Genomic DNA, 20126 nt, shown 5'->3' on the forward strand with positions numbered 1-20126 from the left:
GGCTAGGGGTCGAATCGGAGCTGGAGCCACCGGCCTACGCCAGAGCCACAGCAACGCGGGATCCGAGCCGCGTCTGCAACCTACACCACAGCTCCGGCAACCCAGATCGTTAACCCACTGAGCAAGGCAGGAGAACCGAACCAGGTTATCAGATTTAACCACTGGCCACAGGATCCTTTTTTTTTTTGCATATCATGGCAGTGGAAGTTTCTGGGCCAAGGATGGAGTCCTTGCACATCAGTGACCCGAGCCACTGCAGAGACAACGCCAGATCCTTAACCCACACCACACCAGCACCACAAGGAAACTTGCAAGTCTTTTTTTTTTTTTTGTCTTTTTTTGTCTTTCTGTCTTTTTAGGGCTGCACTCACAGCATATGGAGGTTCCCAGCTAGGGGTCAGATCAGAGCCATAGCTTCCAGCCTACACCACAGCCACAGCAATAGCAATGCCAGTTCTGAGCTATATCTGCGACCTATACCACAGCTCATAGCAGCGCTAGATCCTTAATCCACCGAACAAGGCCAAGGATAAACCCAGATCCTCATGATACTAGTCGGCTCATTAACCACTGAGCCACAATGGGAACTCCCCAAGTCTTTAATTTTTTTAATTTTTTTATTTTTTATTACTCAAATGAATTTATCACATCTGTAGTTGAATAATGATCATAACAATCCAATTTCACAGAATTTCCATTCCACAGCCCAGGCACATCCCCCCACCCCCCAAACTGTCTCCTCCAGAGACCATAAGTTTTTCCATGTCTGTGAGTCAGCATCTTTTCTGCAAAGTTCAGTCTGTCCTTTTTTCAGATTCACATGTCAGTGAAAGCATTGGATGTTGGTGTCTCATTGTATGGCTGACTTCACTTAGCATGATAATTTCTAGGTCCATCCATGTTGCAAAAAAGCTGGTATTTCATTCTTTTTAATGGCTGAGTAATATTCCATTGTGTATATGTACCACATCTTCTGGATCCACTCCTCTGTCGATGGACATTTAGGTTGTTTCCATGTCTTGGCTATTGTAAATAGTGCTGCAATGAACATCGGAGTACATGTGTCTTTATGAGTCGTGGTTTTCTCTGGGTAGATGCCCAGGAGTGGGATTGCTGGATCAAATGGGAGTTCTATGTTTAGTTTTCTGAGGAATCTCCATATTGCTTTCCACAGTGGTTGCACCAATTTACAATCCCACCAACAGTGTACTAGGGTTCCTTTTTCTCCACGCCCTCTCCAGCACTTATTGTTTGTAGACTTTTGGATGATGGCCATTCTGGCTGGTGTAAGGTGGTACCTCAGAGTGGTTTTGATTTGCATTTCTCTAATAATGAGTGATGTTGAACATCTTTTCATGTGTTTCTTGGCCATCTGTATGTCTTCTTTGGAGAATTGTCTGTTTAGATCTTCTGCCCATTTTTTGATAGGCTTGTTTGTTTTTTTGGTATGGAGCTGTAGAAGTTGTTTATAAATTTTGGAGATTAATCCCTTGTCAGTCAATTCACTTGCAAAGATTTTCTCCCCTTCTGTGGATTGTCTTTTTGTGCTGTTTAGGGTTTCCTTTGCTGTGCAGAAACTTTTAAATTTAATTAAGTCCCATTTGTTTATTTTTGTTTTTGTTGTCAATACTCTGATAGGTGGATCTGAGAAGATGTTGCTGTCGTTTATGTCAGTGTTTGGCCTGTGTTTTCCTCTAGGATTTTTATAGTGTCTGATCTTATATCTAGGTCTTTAATCCATTTGGAGTTTCTTTTTGTGTATGGTGTTAGGGAGTGTTCTAATTTCATTCTTTTCCATGTGGCTGTCCAGTTTTCCCAGCACACTTATTGAATGAGCGTCCTTTTTACATTGTATATCCTTGCCTCCTTTGTCATAGATTGGTTGGCTGTAGGTGTGTGGGTTTAATTCTGGGCTTTCTATCCTGTTCCACTGATCTATATTTCTGTCTTTGTGCCAGTACCATGCAGTTTTGATGACTGTTGCTTTGTAGTGTAGTCTGAAATCCAGGAGCCTGATTCCTCCAGCTCCATTTTTCTTTTCCCCCAAGTCTTTTTATACAGCCTTACTGAACTCATTACTTGTAATTGTTTTCTAAATAGAAGATCATGCATGTTATCTGCATTTAGAGATAATTTACATCTTCTTTTCCAATCTGGATGCCTTTCTTTTCTTTTTCCTGCCTAATGGACCTAATAATATGTCAGTACAATGTTGAATAAAAGTGGCAGGAGTAGACATCCTTACCTTGTTCCTGATCTTGAAAACATTGTCTTTCACTTTAAGTATGATATGAGCTATAGGCTTTTTGTAGGTATCCTTTATGTTGAGACAATTCCCTTCTGTTCCTAGTTTGCTGCTTGTTTTTCTCATGAAAGGGTGTTAGATTTTGTTGAATGTTTTTTCTGCATCTTTTGAAATGATAAAGTCATTTTTGTCCTTTTTTGTACTAATGTGTATTTTACACTGATTTTTGGATATTGACTCCAAAAATTTTTTTCTTCTTAACTTTTTGTTTATTTAGGAGTATCTTAATTTACAAATATATTTGTCCTCCAGATTTCTTTCTATTGCTGATTTCTAATTTGATCTCTTGTTGTTGGAGAACATACTTGTATAATTTCAGTCTTTTTAAACTTGAGGCTTGTTGTATAAGCTATCTTATGGTCTAGTCCAGAAAATGTTCTATGTGCATGTAAGAAAAATGTAGGCAGAGCCTCCTCGCCTGCCCACTTCCATCCTTCACAAGCATCCTATCTTTAAAAATCTATTACTTGTCTATTAAAAAAAAAAGGAAGAAAATAGGAAGTTCTCATCTTGGCGCAGCAGAAACGAATCTGACTAGGAACCGTGAGGTTGAAGGTTCAATCCCTGGCCTCTCTCGGTGGGTTAAGGATCTGTGTTGCTGTGAGCTGTGGTGTAGGTCGCAGACACGGCTCAGACCTGGTTGCTGTGGTTGTGGTATAGGCCAGCAGTTACAACTCTGATTCAACTCCTAGCCTGGGAACCTCCATATGCCTGGGAACCTCCATATGCCTCGGGTGAGGCCATAAAAAGACAAAGAGACAAAAAAAGAAGGAAGGAAGGAAGGAAAAGGAAAAGAAAGAAAGAAAGAAAGGAAAGAAAAGAAAGAGGAAGAAAGAAAGAAAGAGAAATGTGTATTCTGCTATTGTTGCATAGAGTGTTATGTATATGTTAGATCTGGTTGATTTATAATATTGGGGTTTTGTTTTTTGTTTTTGTCTTTTTGCCTTTTCTAGGGCTGCTCCCGCGGCATATGGAGGTTCCAGGCTAGGGGTCAATGGAGCTGTAGCCGCCAGCCTACACCAGAGCCACAGCAACATGGGATCCAAGCCTCATCTGCAACCTAAACCACAGCTCACGGCAACTCTGGTTCCTTAACCCACTGAGCAAAGGCAGGGATTGAACCCGCAACCTCATGGTTCCTAGTCGGATTCATTAACCACTGCGCCACGACGGGAACTCTGACCTATAACATTGTTTAAGTCTTCTGTTTCTCTGTTTATCTTCTGCTTATTTATTCTGTCCATTGTGTAAAATGAGATATTGAAATCTCTAATAGTTATTTTTGAATTATTAGTTTCTCCCTTCAATTCTGTTGTCTTTTGCTTCATGTATTTTGGGGCTCTGATATTAGATATCTGTGTATTTAAAATTATAACATCTTTCTGATGGATTGACCTTTCTGTAATTATAAAATACCCTTCTTTGTGTCTAGTAACAGTTTTTGTTTTAAAGTCTCTTTCACCTCACATTAAAATAGTTACTGTAGCTCTTCTTTGGGTACTGTTTGCATGGTGTATATTTTTCCATCCTTTTACTTTCAACTTACTTGTATCTTTGAATCTAGGTGTCTCTTGTAGACAGTATACAGTAGGATCATTTTTTTAAAAATGCATTTTGCCTATTTGTGTATTTTGATTGGCTTTTTAATCTATGACATATCTCAGTCTGTTTCTGTGGCTAGAAAAAGATAGAATGATAACTACAGTTAAACTTCATTTTCAAATATATTTTATGGCATTTTTTGGGGACAAATCTTTTCTTACTTGATACTCCTTTTTTTTTTTTTTTTTTTTTTTTTGGTCTTCTTAGGGCCACACCCAAGGCTATGGAAGTTCCCAGGCTAGGGGTCATAACTACAGCTGCCAGCTTACACCACAGCCACAGCAACACCAGATCCCCAACCCACTGAGCGAGGCCAGGGATTGAACCCACATTGTCATGGATACTAGTTGGTTTCATTTCTACTCACCACAGTGGGAACTCCTTACCTGATATTCTTGAAGATTCCCATGCTGGCCAAAATGGTAATGGTTCATTGGTCTTTTGGAAAAAATCCTTTAATGTTGAACAAAGTGAACAACACCTAGATATTTATGGCCAAAAAAAAAAAAAATGGTGGAGGTGGGTAGTTAAAAAAAAAAAAGGACAATATAAAACATCCTTGTGTTGAACTGTCCTGTATCTTGACTGTGGTGGTGTCATGAGTATCTACACGTGATAAAATTGTGTGGAAGTAAATACATACATGCAAACGGGTGCCTATAAACCTGATGGGGTCTGAATAAGGTTGCTAAATTGTATCCATGTTGACGTCCTGCTTGTAATATTGTGCTATAGTTAGTTATGCAAGATGTTACCGCTGAGAAATTGGGTGAGAGTATACCTGATTCCTCTGCATTTTTTTTTTTTTGTTACAGCTGCGTGTAAACCTACAGTTATTTCAAATTTAAAAATTAAGGAGTTTGCAGAGTTCTCTTGTGGCACATCAGGTTAAGGAACTGGTGTTGACACTGAAGCAGCTGTGATGCAGTTTTAGTCCTTGGCCTGCGAATTTTTGTGTGCCTTGGGTGCAGCCAAAAAAACAAAAAATTTTTAAAAGTGCATATTATTTCCATTCCTTATATAAGAAAAAAAAACCTCAGACTTATTTGGGTCTATTTCTAGGTTTTCTATATTATTTCATTGATCTATTGTGTACATCCCTCCACTCATAGCATATTGTCTTGATTGCTGTAGCCGTGTAGTAAGTCTTAACATCCAGTAGAATGATTTCCAACTTTTTTCTTCTTTTTAAAAATGTTTTAGTCTTTGTCCTTTGTCTTTCTGTATACATTTTATAATAGGCTTGTCCATATCTAGCAAAAGTCCTTGCTGAGAATTTTGATGAGAATTGTTGTATTAAGCTTAAATGATCAATCTGGGGAGAATTGACATCTATGCTGAGTCTTCTAATCCATGACCGTGATTGATGACTCTCCATTTGTTTTTGTCTTCTTTTTTTTTTTTTCTTTTCTGGGCCACACTTGTGGCATATGGAGGTTTCAGGCTAGGGGTCTATCGGAGCTGTAGCTACCAGGCTACACCACAGCCACAGCCGCAGCAATGCCAGATCTGAGCTGTGTCTGCGACCTACACCACAGCTCACAGCAACACCAGATCCTTAACCCACTGAGCAAGGCCAGTGATTGAACCTACATCCTCATGGATGCTAATCGTGTTCATTAACCACTGAGCCACCGCAGGAACTCTGTCTCTCCATTTGTTGTCTTTGATTTCTTTCATCAGTGTTTTGTAGTTTTCAGCACACAAGTCCTACACATGTTTTACTATTTACTAAGTGTTTCACTTTTGGAGCACTTATAAATGGCATTTATTTTTGACTTCTGTTTCCACACACTTCTGGTTAGCCTATTAAAATGTGATTGATTTTTCTATGTTCATTTTTACCCTCACTTTGCTGAATACTCATTAGTAGCAAGATTTTTAAAAATACAAATTCCTTGGGATTGTCTATGTAGACCATCATGTCATCTGCATATAGGGACAGTTTTATTTTCCCTTTTCTTTTCTTTTTTTAAATTAATCTATTTATTTATGTTAGTTTTGCCTGTGGAATGTGGAAGTTCCCAGGCCAGATGTCAAACCCATGCCACAGCAGCAATGAGAGCCACTGCAGTGACAGTGCTGGATCCTTAACCCACTGCACCAAAAGGGAACTCTGTTTCCTCTTTTCTTTTTGGGGGGGTTTGCTCCCAAGGCATACGGAGGTTGCCAGGCTAGGGGTCAAATCAGAACTGCAGCCACCAGCCTACACCAGAGCCACAGCAACTCTGGATCCTTAACCCACTGAGTAAAGGCCAGGGATCGAACCCACATCCTCATGGATCCTAGTTGGATTCGTTAACCGCTGAGCCACGAGGGAACTCCTGTTTCCTCTTTACTGATGAGTATGCCTTTTATTTCCTTGTGTCCCAGCTACCTTCCTGTGTATGCTGAGGTGCAGGAGCCCTATGCGTATCTCCAGAGCAGCCAGGTGCAGGTCACCAACCTCTACCTGGGCATGCCTGCCAAGGCGACCATCACACTCATCAATGGCACGCTGCTGCCCACAAGGTTCCATTGGGGCAAGGTGAGGGGGCCCATGCTGAGGGAACCAGGGCTGCAGCCCTCAGAGGCCCTTGTGAAGGAGGAGGTGGGCCCTAGACACCTCCCAGAACAGATCCCCTCACAGCCTGGAACGCTGGGCTCTTGCAGGGCTCAGCACGCCTGGCCTGGCTTTGCATTGTCCGGCCTTCAGGAATTCCAGTTCCCTGCCAGAGAAGGAGTTTCTGGGCCACCAGCTAGGCCTCCCAGCCAGCGCAGGCCGTGACTGGTCCACGCAACTGTTAGGAGCCCAGCTGTGGCACCCCCCCAGGGTGAATGCCCTGTGTGCCTTGGGGATCAGAGGCAGCTGCTCCCTGTTCGCCTTGCCCTGTGCCTCCCAGGGCAGCCTGTTTAGTCCAGATGACCCTGGGCAGGTGTGAGGTTGAAGGGGGTAGGTGGGAAGAGAGAAGGGACCTATCCCCCACCCTCGTGAGCACCCTGCCCTACTGATCTCACTGTGGCCCCCAGTCCACCAGCCTCCTCAGAGCATGTGGTGCTGAGCCCTTTCTCTGGCCCTGGTCTGTCCGGGGAGCCTAGCATGTGACTCACCCATGTGTCTGCCAGCTCGTAGGGCTCCAAGCCAGCTTCTGCAGAGCCAAAGTCTCCCCCAGACATGGCATGCTGGGCCCCAGTGAGGAGTGCCAGCTCAGCCTGGAGTTGACCACTCACACCCAGGTGAGTGAGGTGGTAAGGGGCCCACGAGACCAGGCAGGCCCCCTGGCTGTATGCGTGTGTGCCACTGGGCAGTCTGCCTCAGACCCCTCTCCTGGGCTTTGTGAGTCCAGAAATCTCTTGCATTTGGGTCTAGGGGCCCCATTCCTGCTGGGCTTACTTTCTAGGGATACAGGGACAGGAAGCCTGGAGCAGGCCTGGATGTGCCCTGAAACCCTTTGGCACCAGCTTTGGCCCTTCCTGGGCCATTCTCTGTGGTGGGACAAGTGGGCTCCGCTTCCCAACTGTCCCTAGATGCAGGGCAGAGCTGTTGCCCCTGCAGGCCCTATGTTGGACATCGCTCCTTGATGGCCACAGGAGGGCCATCAAACGGGGTGTACTCAGGACTTGGGTGGTGGCTGGCCACCCATTTGTGGTTCTTGAGGAAAAAGAAACTTCTTCCTCACAGGGACTAGCACACCTGGGTCCCACTTCTTCTCTGGCAAACATGGGGACAGTGGGCTTCCTTACACAGCTGAGCCTGAGCTCTCGGGTGACATGGGTGAGCCCAGACCCGCACAGAGCAGACATTACGCAGTAAGGGGCCAATTTCTGTGGTAGCAGCCCTATTCAAGTAAATGTGAAGCTTCTCCAGAGGTCTGCTCAGAGGGGTCTCCCCTCACGTGGGCTTGCCCAGATATTGGGTCCAACAGGCTGTGTCTGTGGATGGTGGTTCACTGGAGGGCCTGGGAGCCCTTCACAGAGATGACCTGGACAAGCCTTTGTGTTGAGCCCCTGCCCCAGAGCAAAGCGCCTGTATGCAGGAGACCACCCGAGGCTGCCCAGCTGAGGTGTAGTCCTGGGACTTACCTGTGTGATGGGTGTCTGATGGGCTTTCCTTTCTTTTCTTTTTTCTTTATTGTCTTTTTAGGGCCACACCTGCAGCATATAGAAGTTCCCAGCCTAGGGGATGAATGAGAGCTATAGCTGCTGGCCTACACCACAGCCACAGCGATGCCAGATCCTTAACCCTCTGAGCAAGGCCAGGGATTGAGCTTGCGTCCTCATAGATACTAGTCAGGTTCGTTACTGCCGAGCCACGTGGGAACTCCTGATGGGCTTTCTTACAGGAAGAGTTGAGGGATCTGGCCCTCCCTTGTAACGTGTCAGGCATGAAGGAGCCTCTGGTTCTGGGCATTTCTGGGAAACCCCAGGGACTACAAGTGGCCATCGCCATCTCCCCAGAGGACTCTGACAGCAGGTGAGCCCAGGGCCGAGGCCAGGGACTGAGGGCTGAGGCAGCATTCAAAGGACCAGCATGGCTGTGATACCTGCCTCCTCCCAGCTGATTCCTACAGCCAGGAAAATGCTACAGTGTTGTCATGGAAACTCACAAACTGTGGCATGGGCCCCCTCCACACCATCCTCACCCTCTGTGTGGTCTTTGTACACACACTTGGAGACATGGTGACCAGGCAGGTTGAGGATGGCAGGGGACAGGGCTGGGTATATCTTGGGCTTGCCCCCCAGGCCTAGCACCTGGGAGACAGGCCAGTCTGCCCCTGGCCAGGGAGGGTCGGTGGGCTTGGAGCCTCTCTGGGCATCATGGGTGGGCACAGAGGGTACATCAATGGGGTGGCAGCTTGACAAGGAGGACTTGGAGGATGGAGCCTGGCTTCTGGGCAGCTCTGGCATCCCTAACCTGAGGCAGCTCCCTGAGCAGGGCCGAGAGTGGCTTGTAACCTGGTGCCCTGGGCATGGGGCAGTGTTCCCAGCAGAGAGCTGTGGCCAGGCCACCCGGAGAGGCTGCACCTGGACTTTGGCTCGACAGTGCCGTTGAGGACCCGCGTGACTCGCCAGCTCATCCTGACCAATTGCTCCCCGATACAGACCCCTTTCACCCTCAAGTTTGAGTACTTCGGGAGCCCCGGCATCAGCCTGAGCCAAAAACCCAGGCTGTACGTCCAGTATCCAACTTCAGAGGCTGTTTCTGGGGAGGTCGTGGCCAGGGCTGCCCTTTTGGGCCTCTGTGTGGCTCAGGGGGCAGGAGGCGGGTGGGCATGGGGTGTGGGAAGAGGGTTTACACAGGTGGATATGGGGAAACACAGAGAGGAGAGGGCCCTGCTGCCTGAGCGGGCCTGTGGGAAAGGCTGGCCTTGTGGCCCCTTCTCAGCCTGGGCTGCTGAGGCGGGGGGCTTCTGATCAACCAGGCAGTGTTGGGGAAGAGCTACTGTAGCTGGGGAACTGGACAGAGATGTGGCAGTGAGGCAGGGTGCAAAGCTGTAACTTGAAATCAGCCACTGTGAAAGTACTTACACTCCAGAAACAGGCACTTTATCAGCACCTGCTGCAGATGCCTCACCACCAAAAATCCTAAGACGGGGCGCCCAAATTCAAAACCAGTGACAGCCAGTGCTGGTAGGCACCACAAACACTTCCTAAGCCATTAACCGGCCTGCTGCTGGAAGTTAGTACATGCTCAGTGCTGCACAGGTGTCAGCAGGAAAGCCTGGAAGTGGCTTGGTGCAGAAGGCTGAGCAATGGACAGGGAGGCTGGGCTGGGTTTGTAACCAGGGGTCACCCAGGGCCTGGGGATCTGGGGTCCCTGCTCTATAACTCCCTGAGTGGGTGGGAAGGCACCCCTGGGGCTGGTGGGTGACCTGCATCTGGGATGCTATGAGTGGGAGGGGGACAGTGGGAGCAGAGACCACGGGCAGAAGTAAAGAAGAGGACTGACCAGCTCTCCCCTGGGAAGAGCAGGCAGGTCCCCCTTCCTCCTCTGGGCACCTGGTGGATGCTAGTTGCCAGGGGAGGCAACTCAGGTCTGGGGAAGGGCCAGGGTGATGCTGTTTCTGTGTCCTGTCTTGTCAAGCCCCGACATGCCTCCTGCCCTGCTGAGGACAGCTCGGATGCGTGAGCTCTTGGCCAAGCGTGAGCAGCTGGGTAAGAGCCCCAGGGCTGGCAGTGAGCAGGCTTTCCTTTGACCTTCCTGGGTTGTGGGCCAGCTGCCACTTTGAGGAGACCCTGACCAGAGAGCACTTCTCTGTGTCTTTTCTAGCCAAGTCTCTGATATGGCCATGACACTTCCCCTGACCATGCTCCCTCTTTTAAACGAGGCCATCTCCTAGCTAGTGCAAATGTGGCTTGTGCCCAAAGCCTGGCTTTGATTTGGGATGGGCAGTGGCTCAAAAGGGAGGGCTCGAAATTCCTACTGTGGCACAATAGGATTGGCAGCATCTCTGCAGCACCAGGACGCAGGTTTGATCCCCAGCCTGAACAGTGGGTTAAAAGAGAAAGGATCTGGGAGTTCCCATTGTGGTGCAGCAGAAATGAATTCGACTGGGAACCATGAGGTTCTGGGTTCGATCCCTGGCCTTGCTCAGTGGGTTAAGGATCTGGCGTTGCTGTGAGCTGTGGTGTAGGTCGTAGACGCTTCTTGGATCTGGCATTGCTGTGGCTGTGGCGTAGGCTGGCGGCTACAGCTCTGATTAGACCCCTAGCCTGGGAACTTCTATATGTGGCAGGTGTGGCCCTGAAAAGACAAAAAAAAAAAAAAAGATAAAGGATCTGGTGTTGCCATAGCTGCAGCATAGGTCACAACTGTGGCTCAGATCTGATCCCTGGCCAGGGAACTCCAGAAAAGACAAAAAGGAAGAAAAAAGGGAGGGTTCCCACTGGGACCCTGCCTGATGGAAGCTGAGAGAGGCTGGACCCTGGACACTAGGTGTCCAGAAGGAGGATATCTTCAACCAGATCAAGGAGAAGCTGTGGGTGGCTTATCTGGTTCGGCGCTTTGCTAACACTTGAGGGTTTGGACCTCACTCCTGCCCTGGGTTCCTGAGTCCCCATTCCTGGTTCTCCCCCAGAGTTTATGGAAAGCATGTTGTCTCATGGGAAAGGCGCTGCCTTCTTTCTCCACCTCTCCCAGGGCGTGCTGGGGGCCCATCAGCAGCTCAGCATCGACATCACAGCCTGTGCGAACATGTGGGGCGAATACTGGGACAACCTCATCTGCACGGTAAGGGCACACAGGCAGGTGACCGCCTGGGAGCTCAGGGTCCCCCACCCAGGGCTGCACCTTCAAGTTCACTCTCCCCCACCTCCTGGCCCTCAGCCTCCCAGATCTCACCAAGTGGAAAGATGATTCCCCCTGAACTCAGGATGGGCCTTTGCATCTATAGCAACCACTGGGATTCCTGCAGGTGGGATCCTGCGAGCAGGAGATGTGCCCACACATTTCCCCATGAGGTCCTCTGAGGCTGAGGCCACACTGAGGGCAGAGGAGTTCGATGAGCTGCCTGCCCGGACCAAGAACCGGCGTGGGCAACAAGTGTGGAGAGAAAGTGCAGTCTGGCCTAGGCCTTAATGCAACCGTTCATTCCCCATCAGCCCCTTCATGTGCTCACTCCTTTAGTATGACCTGAGTGCCTCTGCGTGGGTTCCTGTGTGGTCGTCCCCTGGATTGTGGATGGTACAGGGATGGATAAGACAACAGATGGTGCCACTGGGGACTGCCTCTTTTAGTGTGGAGGGATGAAATGTGTACAAAGTCCTGTGCTGTTTAGTTCTTGCACAAATTTTCATGAACTATTTAGTAAATTGGACAGTTTAGTTGTGATAGACATTTGCTTTAAATTGTGCTGTGCCCTTTGACAAAGGCAGAGTTTGCTGGTGGCCTAGCAGTTAATGGATCCAGCATTGTCACTGCTGTGGCTTGAGTCACCGCTCTGGAACTTCCACATTTGCAGATATAGCCAAAATTTAAAAACAAACAAACAAACAAACGAAAAACACCAGAGTTTCTTTCATGGCTCAGCAGTTAATGACCCTGACTAGGATCCATGAGGATGCGGGTTTGATTCCTGGCCCTGCTCATGGGTTAAGGATCTGGTGTTGCTGTGAGCTGTGGTGTAGGTTGCAGACGCAGGTTGGATCCTGCGTCGCTGTGGCTATGATGTAGGCTGGAAGCTGCAGCTCCAATTTGACCCCTAGCCTGGGAACCTCTATATGCCTTGGGTATGGCCCTAAAAACAAAAACAGTAAAACAAAACAACAAAAACCCAAAGCATTTATAACTAACAATAATGGGGGGAAGGTGGGCAGAAGCATCCCAACCAGGCAAAGTCTCAAGTAGGCAGTTGAAAAATGACAAATAGAGATGGCCAGTGAACATGAAAAATTTACCACCATCTCTGGTAATTAAAAAAGAATTAAAGTCATACCTGAGATTAGCAAGGTATAAAAGTTGCTGGAGCATTATAAATCAACAATAATTTAAAAATTTTTAAAAAGCTGCTAGTGAGGGTGCAGGGGAGGAGTCCTCACGCACACAGCCAGGTGGGCTGGGAAACATGTGCCACCCTCCAGAGGCACTTGTGCAGTGTGCTGGGACATACGTTTAAAGTCACCCCAAGGAAAGAAGTGGATATGTGACAAATACCTTTGTACCAGACTTGCTTTTCTTTTCTTTTTTTTTTTCATGGCTGCACCCATGGCATATGGAAGTTCCTGGGCAAGGGATTGAATCCAAGCCAGAGCTGCAACCTACATGCAGCTGCGGCAATGTGGGATCCTTAAACCCACTGTGCTGGGCTTGGGATCAAACCTGTGCCTCTGCAGCCACCTGAGCCAATGCAGTCATATTCTTAACTCACTGCACCACAGTGGGCATCCCAGGCTTCCTCTTCTTCTCAGCATTGTTATAGTAGAAGGGGGGAAAAGGAAACAAATGAAACATCCATATCCATCAGGAGAAGATTGGATTAAAACATTAGGCTACGTCCATACAACAGGATTTTGCACAGCTTGTTAAATGACACTGAAAGCCTTCATTAGTAAAATTATCATATGTTCTTAAAAGAGGAAATTATCCAAACTAGAGCCTGCCAGAATGCTCCATTTATATCTGTGTTCTACATACACAAGTCTGTCTAGACAGTTGTACACTAAAGTGTTCACAGTGAGTCAGGCTGGGGGTGATGTAGGATTATAGGTATCATATTCTATTTTAAATGTTGAAAAAATTTCTTGCTTTTGGAGCTCCCTGGTGGTTCAGTGGGTTAAGGACCTGGCATTGTCACTGCTGTGGCTTGGGTGCTGCTATGGCATAGGTTTGATTCCTGGACCAGGAACTTTCATAGGCTGTAGGTGCAGCCAAAAAAAAAAAAAAAAAAAGATTGGTTTTTATTATCAGGGAAGAATGAGAAAGTTATTTCCATTTAAAAGATAAATTGAATCAAAAGGGCCATAAGATGCCCAAGACCATTGGGCTGGGAGACCTGTGGAGTCCTGGCGCTGGGCGGAAAGGCAGGGCAGCAAACCTGCAGCTGAGAAGCCAGGTAGCCCCAGGCCCTTAGGGGGTCCAGGGTGAGCATCAGACAGCAGGAAGTGAGTCCTCACCCAGCTGGGACCAGGCTGTGGAGACCCTGGGCTGGCTGAGGCAGGAAGGCCTTGTGCAGAGGGGATGGGGAGCCAAGGGATACGGTGGCAGCCAGTGACAGGAGTGACCAGGAATTGGTATGTGTTTGCAGGCAGGAGATTTGCCGCCAGCTGTCATCCCGGTGCACATGGCGGTGGTGGGCTGCCCCATCAGCTCCCAGAGGCCCACCTTCTACACTGCTGACTACTTCCAGAAGGAGCCTGTCATCAGGTACCGTCCCTCTCCCCTGTGCCTCCTCCAACCCTTGAAAGGCTCTAGGCTACCCATGCTGACTTGTTGCTGTCCAACTGGCCATTTGATGCCACCTAGCATGAAAGCCCCAGACCAGGGCTACCCTGGAGGACAGAGCCCTCAGGAGGCATGGCTGCGATCTGCACATCTCGAAGGGCTTTGATGGGACAAAAGTCACGAGCTGTCAGTATCGCCCGGGGTCTGGGCCAGACACAGGGCCCCTCACCCCCACTGAACTGGGATCTGTGTGCTTGGTCAGTGTTATTGTTGAGTTGGCCCAGGGCTTACCTGGGCCTTGAGCATCCCTGGGTCACAGTCCACCAGGCACTGCATGCAGAGGGCCTCCAGCCCTGGGTCTCAGTGACTCCAGGGTGAAGGCAGACCACAGTGGGACTGCCCCCTGTGAGGTGTGTGCCCTGGTCTCTGCTTCCAGGTTTGGCACCCAGATGTCTGGAGGAGACACAGTCACCCGGGCCCTTCGCCTGAATAATTCCAGCCCCTGTGGTAAGACGCTCACCAGGGAAACTGGGACTCACGGTTGTGCCATGTAGCGGGCGGGCTGGAGGGAAAATGGGGCTGGGGGAAGCTGATGGCCCGGGACTGGGACCCAGGAACCCAGTTGGCCTGTGGGTACTGAGGGAGGTCCCTGAGCACCAAGGTAGGGAGCGACCAAGCCCATTGGGGGTTGTCAGAGCCACTTCTACCCTGAAGGACAGGACTTGCCCTTGTCTGTAGGACCTGGGGTCTCCCACTGTCCATGGGCCACAGACACCCTCGTCTGGCCCACTTTGCATAGGGACAGAAATTTGTAGGGTCACCTTTTCTCATCCCTTGAGCCAGCAGCCCCAGGTTCTTGCAAGGAACTGGGGATAAAGAGGCAACATCCTGATGGGTGGCATAGACATGACCGTGGCCTGCTTACTGGCACATTGAGTACATTTGAGTATATCTGCAGAGTGGCCAGAGTGCTGGGGGACTGTATGGAGGGCGTTCAAGGCCAAAGCCAGGAGGAAGGCGACCCAACTGGACCCAAGGGAGCGTATGAGCCACAGGACGAGTTAAGGCCAGCTCAGAACCAGAGTCTCAGGGGAGGATTCAAAGTACCTTGAGGCTGGGCTACTGCACACCGACTGAACTGAGTCTCTAGAGGCAGCACCTAAGCAATATGGTTTTTAAGCTCCTTGGGGGATCCGAGGGAACGTGCTGTGAATAGAAGGGAATGGCCACTCTGTGACCTTGCTTATCTTTGTCCACTGGATGGGGAAAGTGTGTCCTGGAGTCAACCACTGAAATCATATCACACTCTCCTGGCATTTCTAGTAGTTTTGCTTTATTTTTTTTTTTTTTTTTTTTTTTTTTTTGGCTTTTTGCTATTTCTTGGGCCGCTCCCGCGGCATATGGAGGTTCCCAGGCTAGGGGTTAATCGGAGCTGCAGCCACCAGCCTACGCCAGAGCCACAGCAACGCAGGATCCAGCCGCGTCTGCAACCTACACCACAGCTCACGGCAACGCCGGATCGTTAACCCACTGAGCAAGGGCAGGGACCGAACCCGCAACCTCATGGTTCCTAGTAGGATTCGTTAACCACTGCGCCACGACGGGAACTCCTGCTTTATGTTTTAATTTCTATATTGTTAGATGCATTTTGAGAACAAAATCTTCACTAAATGATGCCTTTTATCACTCTGAAATATTCCTCTTTGGCCCCATTAAGTGCTTAAAATCTACCTTGCACTACGGTAACATTGTTCCTCAGGTTGCCTGTCGCATTTGCCCCTCACCATTTGTGACTTTGATGTGTGTTTCTTTGTAAGCAACAGAGAATGGTGTGTTTTTGTCTTTTGTCTTCTTAGGACCGCATATGCAGCATATGGAGGTTCCCTGGCTGGGGCTCAAATCAGAGCTGTAGCCACTGGCCTACACCACAGCCACAGCAACACTGGATCTGGGATCTGAGCTGAGTCTATGACCTACACCACAACTCAATGCCAGATCCTTAACCCACTGAGTGAGGCCAGGGATCGAACCCACATCCTCATGGATACTAGTTGGGTTTGTCATTGCTGAGCCACAATGGGAACTCCCAGAGAACTGTGCTTTTTAAAATCTCAATCTATGTATTTTTATTCTGTGATTTATTTTACTTTGTATTTTTTCTACTTTCATTTTGCTTTTTGTGACTTGATTCTATTTTCCCTTTGTCTGAGATTTCTCTCCTACTTTGCTTTCCATCCCTGGTTACCTTCTCTTCCTCTTGCACATTTCTCTCTCTTTACCTGTGAGACCCTCTGAACCTTAGGTTATGGGGGTCATCGGTGGCCATGATGAGAGTGATTTGATGGGTACAAAAGGCAGATGTTGTGTAATAACCCCAGGAACTACTAGATCAGAGACCTTGGGGGTGTGTTCACCAGGCATTCCCAAGGGGCAAGCCATGACTCACGTGTGAGCTGGGGTTGGGTGAAAGCCCATGGGGGGAGGCACTGATGGACCACTTGTCCTACACGTTGCTGTGGGGAAGAGAGGTAGTACTGGACAGGTGGTCTGGCAGAGGGATGCTTGTTCAAGAAACCTCTGACTTTGCTTAAGTGCCGTTGGAAAACAGCTGGGAAAGATGGGAGATAGGTCACACCTGGCCCCTGAGAAACAGGATAGATGCAGGAGGTGAGTGGGATAGATGCAGACAGATGTGGGGGCTCAGGATAGGACTTCAGGAGCTTCTGGGAGGTGAGATGGGGCTACCCACTGAGGGTCAGAGAAGGCCAGGGAGAGGGCAAGTGTCAGGATGCAGGTTGGCAGAGCTAAATTAACTGAGGGACAGAGTGGGTACACCGTTTAGGTCGGGGACAGATTTACGAGGGTGGCAAGTGGTTCAGAACGTGGGGGACTTTCTTACAAGGGCTCAGAGGTCAGTTCAGTTCCCACAGGGTTAGGTTTTGCCCAGTGGGTAGAAGGATGGTGGCAAAGAGAGAAGAGAATCCTGGCAAGGCAAAGTTGACACAGCAGCCCCCAGGGACTGGCCTGGCCAGGGAAGGCGGTGAAAGCAGATGGGAGCTGATGGATGGAGGGGGAAAAAGTAGGGAACACAGGTTGGAGGGCCCAGGGGAGCCAGCAAATTGGCCAGAAGGGAAGGAGGCTGTGGGGAGAGGACAGGGAGCCTGGTACATCTGGACGTGAAACCTGGCCTTGTGATCCAGGGCAAGGGGTGAGGGGGCTGATGGCATAAGCCTGTAGATTTTTTTAAAACAAGAACTGCCTAGTGGTGGCATTAGAGAGGAGGTGCAGCCCCCTCAACTAGTGCTGGAGAACAGGCAGCCTCTGGGGGCCTGCAGGGAGGTGGGGGCCCAGGGAAGAGTTGTCTCCGCTTCCTTATCTCTCCCCCGACATCTGCCCCAGACATCCGCCTGGACTGGGAACCTACATTCCAGAAGACAGGGAGGACTGGCTGGTGGAGCTGCTGGTTTTCTATGGGCCGCCCTTCCCACCACGGGACCAAGCTGGGAATGACCTCTTGTGCCCTGAGACGCCTGAGAGCAGCAGCTCCTTTGGATCTCCATGTCCCTCCAATGTGTCTGAGTCCAGCCACGAAGCTGCCCAGTTTGTGAGCAGGGGTGGGGGGTGCTGGGTGCAGGGCTGTGGCCAGTGAGCCTTGGGCCTGCGTGAGCCTGGGACTCCTTAACGACAGGCTGAGGGCAGCTCCAGTGCCAGTGCCTCCAAGATCATCTCAGTGGTCCTGCAGGAGCACGAGGGGGTGCCCTCTGCCCACCTGTTCTCCATCAGCCCCAAGCAGGTGGTGAGTCGGGGTGGGGCTGGTGGGGGCCAGGAGGCATGGACAGTTCTGAGGCCACTGTGTCTGGACCAGGTGGTCCCTGCAGGGGGCAGCAGCACCATCCACATCTCCTTCACACCTGTGGTCCTCGGCCCCGCTGTCCTGCACAAGGTGGAGTGTATTGGCTATGCCCTGGGCTTCATGAGCTTGGATGACGAGGTGAGCTCTCCTGGCTTGGGAGGGGCCACGCTGCTGCCTCTCTGCTGGGTAGCCCGTTGCCCACTCAGCTCAGGGATGCCGGTAATCAGGCTTGGGTTCGTAGATGGAGAGGGAACTTCCGGGGAGGAGGCGCCGCCTGCAGGACTTCGCAGTGGGACCCATGAGGCTGGATCTGCACAGCTATGTGAGGCCTGCGCAGTGAGTAGGATGGGCTGCCTGGCCTCCCTCCAGCCGCGAAGGGCATAACTTTCCCGGGCACTGCGGGGGACCAGACAGGGTTCTGGGTGCAAAAGGATGGCAATGGGAGGGAGAAGCCAGTAGGTGAGCCCTGGGCCATGTGAGCCTGAGGCCCAGCCATGCCTGCTGCCGGCAGGCTAAGCGTGGAGCTGGACTACAGCGGCAGTGTGGAGTTCTGGCAGCAGGCCAGTGACCTCATCCCTGAGCAGCCCTCTTCTGGGGTGAGTGTGCTGTACCCCCTGACCCAACGTACCTGGACCTCAGTGTTCCCCTAGGCCTCTGGGCTACAATCTGAGTCCCTCCCCCAGAGCCACGTGCTAAGAGGGTGAGATGCATCCTGCACCCCACCTCCAACCCCTGTGGCCGCCCAGGTGCTGAGTGAGCTGGTGACCACCCACCACCTGAAGCTGACCAACACAACGGAAATCCCACACCACTTCCGGCTCCTGGTCTCTAAGCCCTTCTCCGTTTCTCAAAATGGGGCGAGCCGCAGCCACAGAGCTCCTGGCCCCGGCTGGAAGCAGGAGTGCGAGGAGGAGACGGGCAAGCAGCTGGTCCTCTACCCACAGGAGAACATGCTGGTCAGTGGAAGGTTCTGCAGTCCCTGCCCTCAGCGGGCACACTCACCCAGGTTGGAGGTCACCTCTCACAAACACTCATGTCTGTGTACAGAGAGCACACCCACAGGTCTGCGTGCACAGGCATCCGGCCTGCAGATTCGACTCTGCTGTGCCCTGAGAGCACTTCTGGTAGACACACTCTGTCCAGCGAACACCTCTGCACGCCAGACCTGCTCAGGCCGGGACCACCAGACTATCAGTGTGGACACATGTTCGTCCCAGGCACACGAGACCCCTCCCTTTGTCCCCTCTGCCAGTGTCCTGGTCCCGAGCACTGTCATGAGGCGCAGACCCAGCCCTGCTGTTGCCCCTCCTCAGTGTCTGAGCACATCTCCCTTCCCTTCAGTCCACACCCGAATCTTGATTTAGGACAAGCTTCCAAGCCTTTAGGACACAGATTAGAAATACAGTCCCCAGACTCCACTCCACAGATGAGAGGACCTGGCCTCAGGAATCTATGTCGTAACAGGTGCTTTGGGTAAATTGGTGGACCTTGGTCCACAGGCCTGGGTTTGGGAGCCATGTGTTCAAGCCCCATCCTCTTGGGGGCCTGAGTTCCACCTTGGCCTCCAAACCCATGTCCTTGCTCCCACTCAAGCTTCCCCAGCCTCCTCCCTGCAGTTACCAGGGCGACCCTGAGGAAGGCAGAGGTCACTCAGCATCCTGTTTGCAACCCAGCAGAAACTCCTCATTGCTCTCAGGACAAAGACACAGGCCTGGGCTGGGCCTCCTCACCAGACCACAGCCCTGGTCCTGTGGTGGGGAGGGTGGCTTGCTTGTCTCCACCCCTCTGGCCCCTCAGCTCCTGTGGGCAGCATGGCCCTGTCCCTGGGACTGACAGATGCTAAGCATGGTGTGGGGACACTGCAGGCTGAGCTGGGACCTCGCCAGGCCTACAGGTGGGAAGGATGGAGTCCACTGGGGGAACTGCCTCCAGCAGCCTGAGGTGCCAGCTCATTCCCATCTGCTCAGGTGAACGTGTCCTTCTCACTCTCCCTGGAGCTACTCTCCTATCAGAAGCTCCCAGCTGACCAGATGCTGCCCGGAGTGGCAATACAGCAGAGCGCGAATGGAGAGAAAGAAATGGTGTTCACTCAGAATCTGCTTCTGGAGTACACCAACCAGACCACTCAGGTGAGTCCTAGACATGTCACCTGCGACAAGGAGGGTAGGACTGGGCTGGGTTTCATGTAGTCCCAGGGGAACAAACCCTGACAGTCTGCCCTAGAAGAGCATGGAGAGAGAAAGGTTATCCATCCCTACCTGACCTAGGAGCTCAGAGCCAGATGGGATGTTGTAGGGTGGAAAATCAGGGAAAGCTTCCTGGAGAAGGTGGCATGCGAAGCCTGCAGAGTGTTTAATGGAGAAAGGAGAAACCAGGCCAAAGAAATGGCCTGATGGGTGGGACATAGAACACTGAGAAACATTGTCTCTGGCTTGTGTGGAAACTGAAGCACCAGATACAAACACCACAGGCCTCATTCTTTTGCTGTGGACTCTGACCCAAGGTCA

At 50.4% G+C, this 20126-nt stretch overlaps 1 protein-coding gene across 1 annotated transcript in view; it reads left to right on the forward strand.

Annotated features, from left to right (window-relative positions):
- Nucleotides 1-20126, forward strand: part of DLEC1 (deleted in lung and esophageal cancer 1) — a 91762-nt gene that overhangs the window by 70265 nt on the left and 1371 nt on the right. Inside the window, 16 exon segments of the mRNA XM_021071663.1 lie at nt 6281-6434; nt 7013-7123; nt 8230-8360; nt 8866-9057; nt 9972-10042; nt 10966-11117; nt 13630-13748; nt 14203-14273; nt 17166-17180; nt 17183-17370; nt 17455-17562; nt 17632-17757; nt 17861-17955; nt 18131-18215; nt 18366-18575; nt 19587-19748. Coding sequence (XP_020927322.1) covers nt 6281-6434; nt 7013-7123; nt 8230-8360; nt 8866-9057; nt 9972-10042; nt 10966-11117; nt 13630-13748; nt 14203-14273; nt 17166-17180; nt 17183-17370; nt 17455-17562; nt 17632-17757; nt 17861-17955; nt 18131-18215; nt 18366-18575; nt 19587-19748 — 1990 coding nt within the window.

This window comes from Sus scrofa, chromosome 13, assembly GCF_000003025.6.
Source record: "Sus scrofa isolate TJ Tabasco breed Duroc chromosome 13, Sscrofa11.1, whole genome shotgun sequence".
NCBI classification, from domain to species: domain Eukaryota; kingdom Metazoa; phylum Chordata; class Mammalia; order Artiodactyla; family Suidae; genus Sus; species Sus scrofa.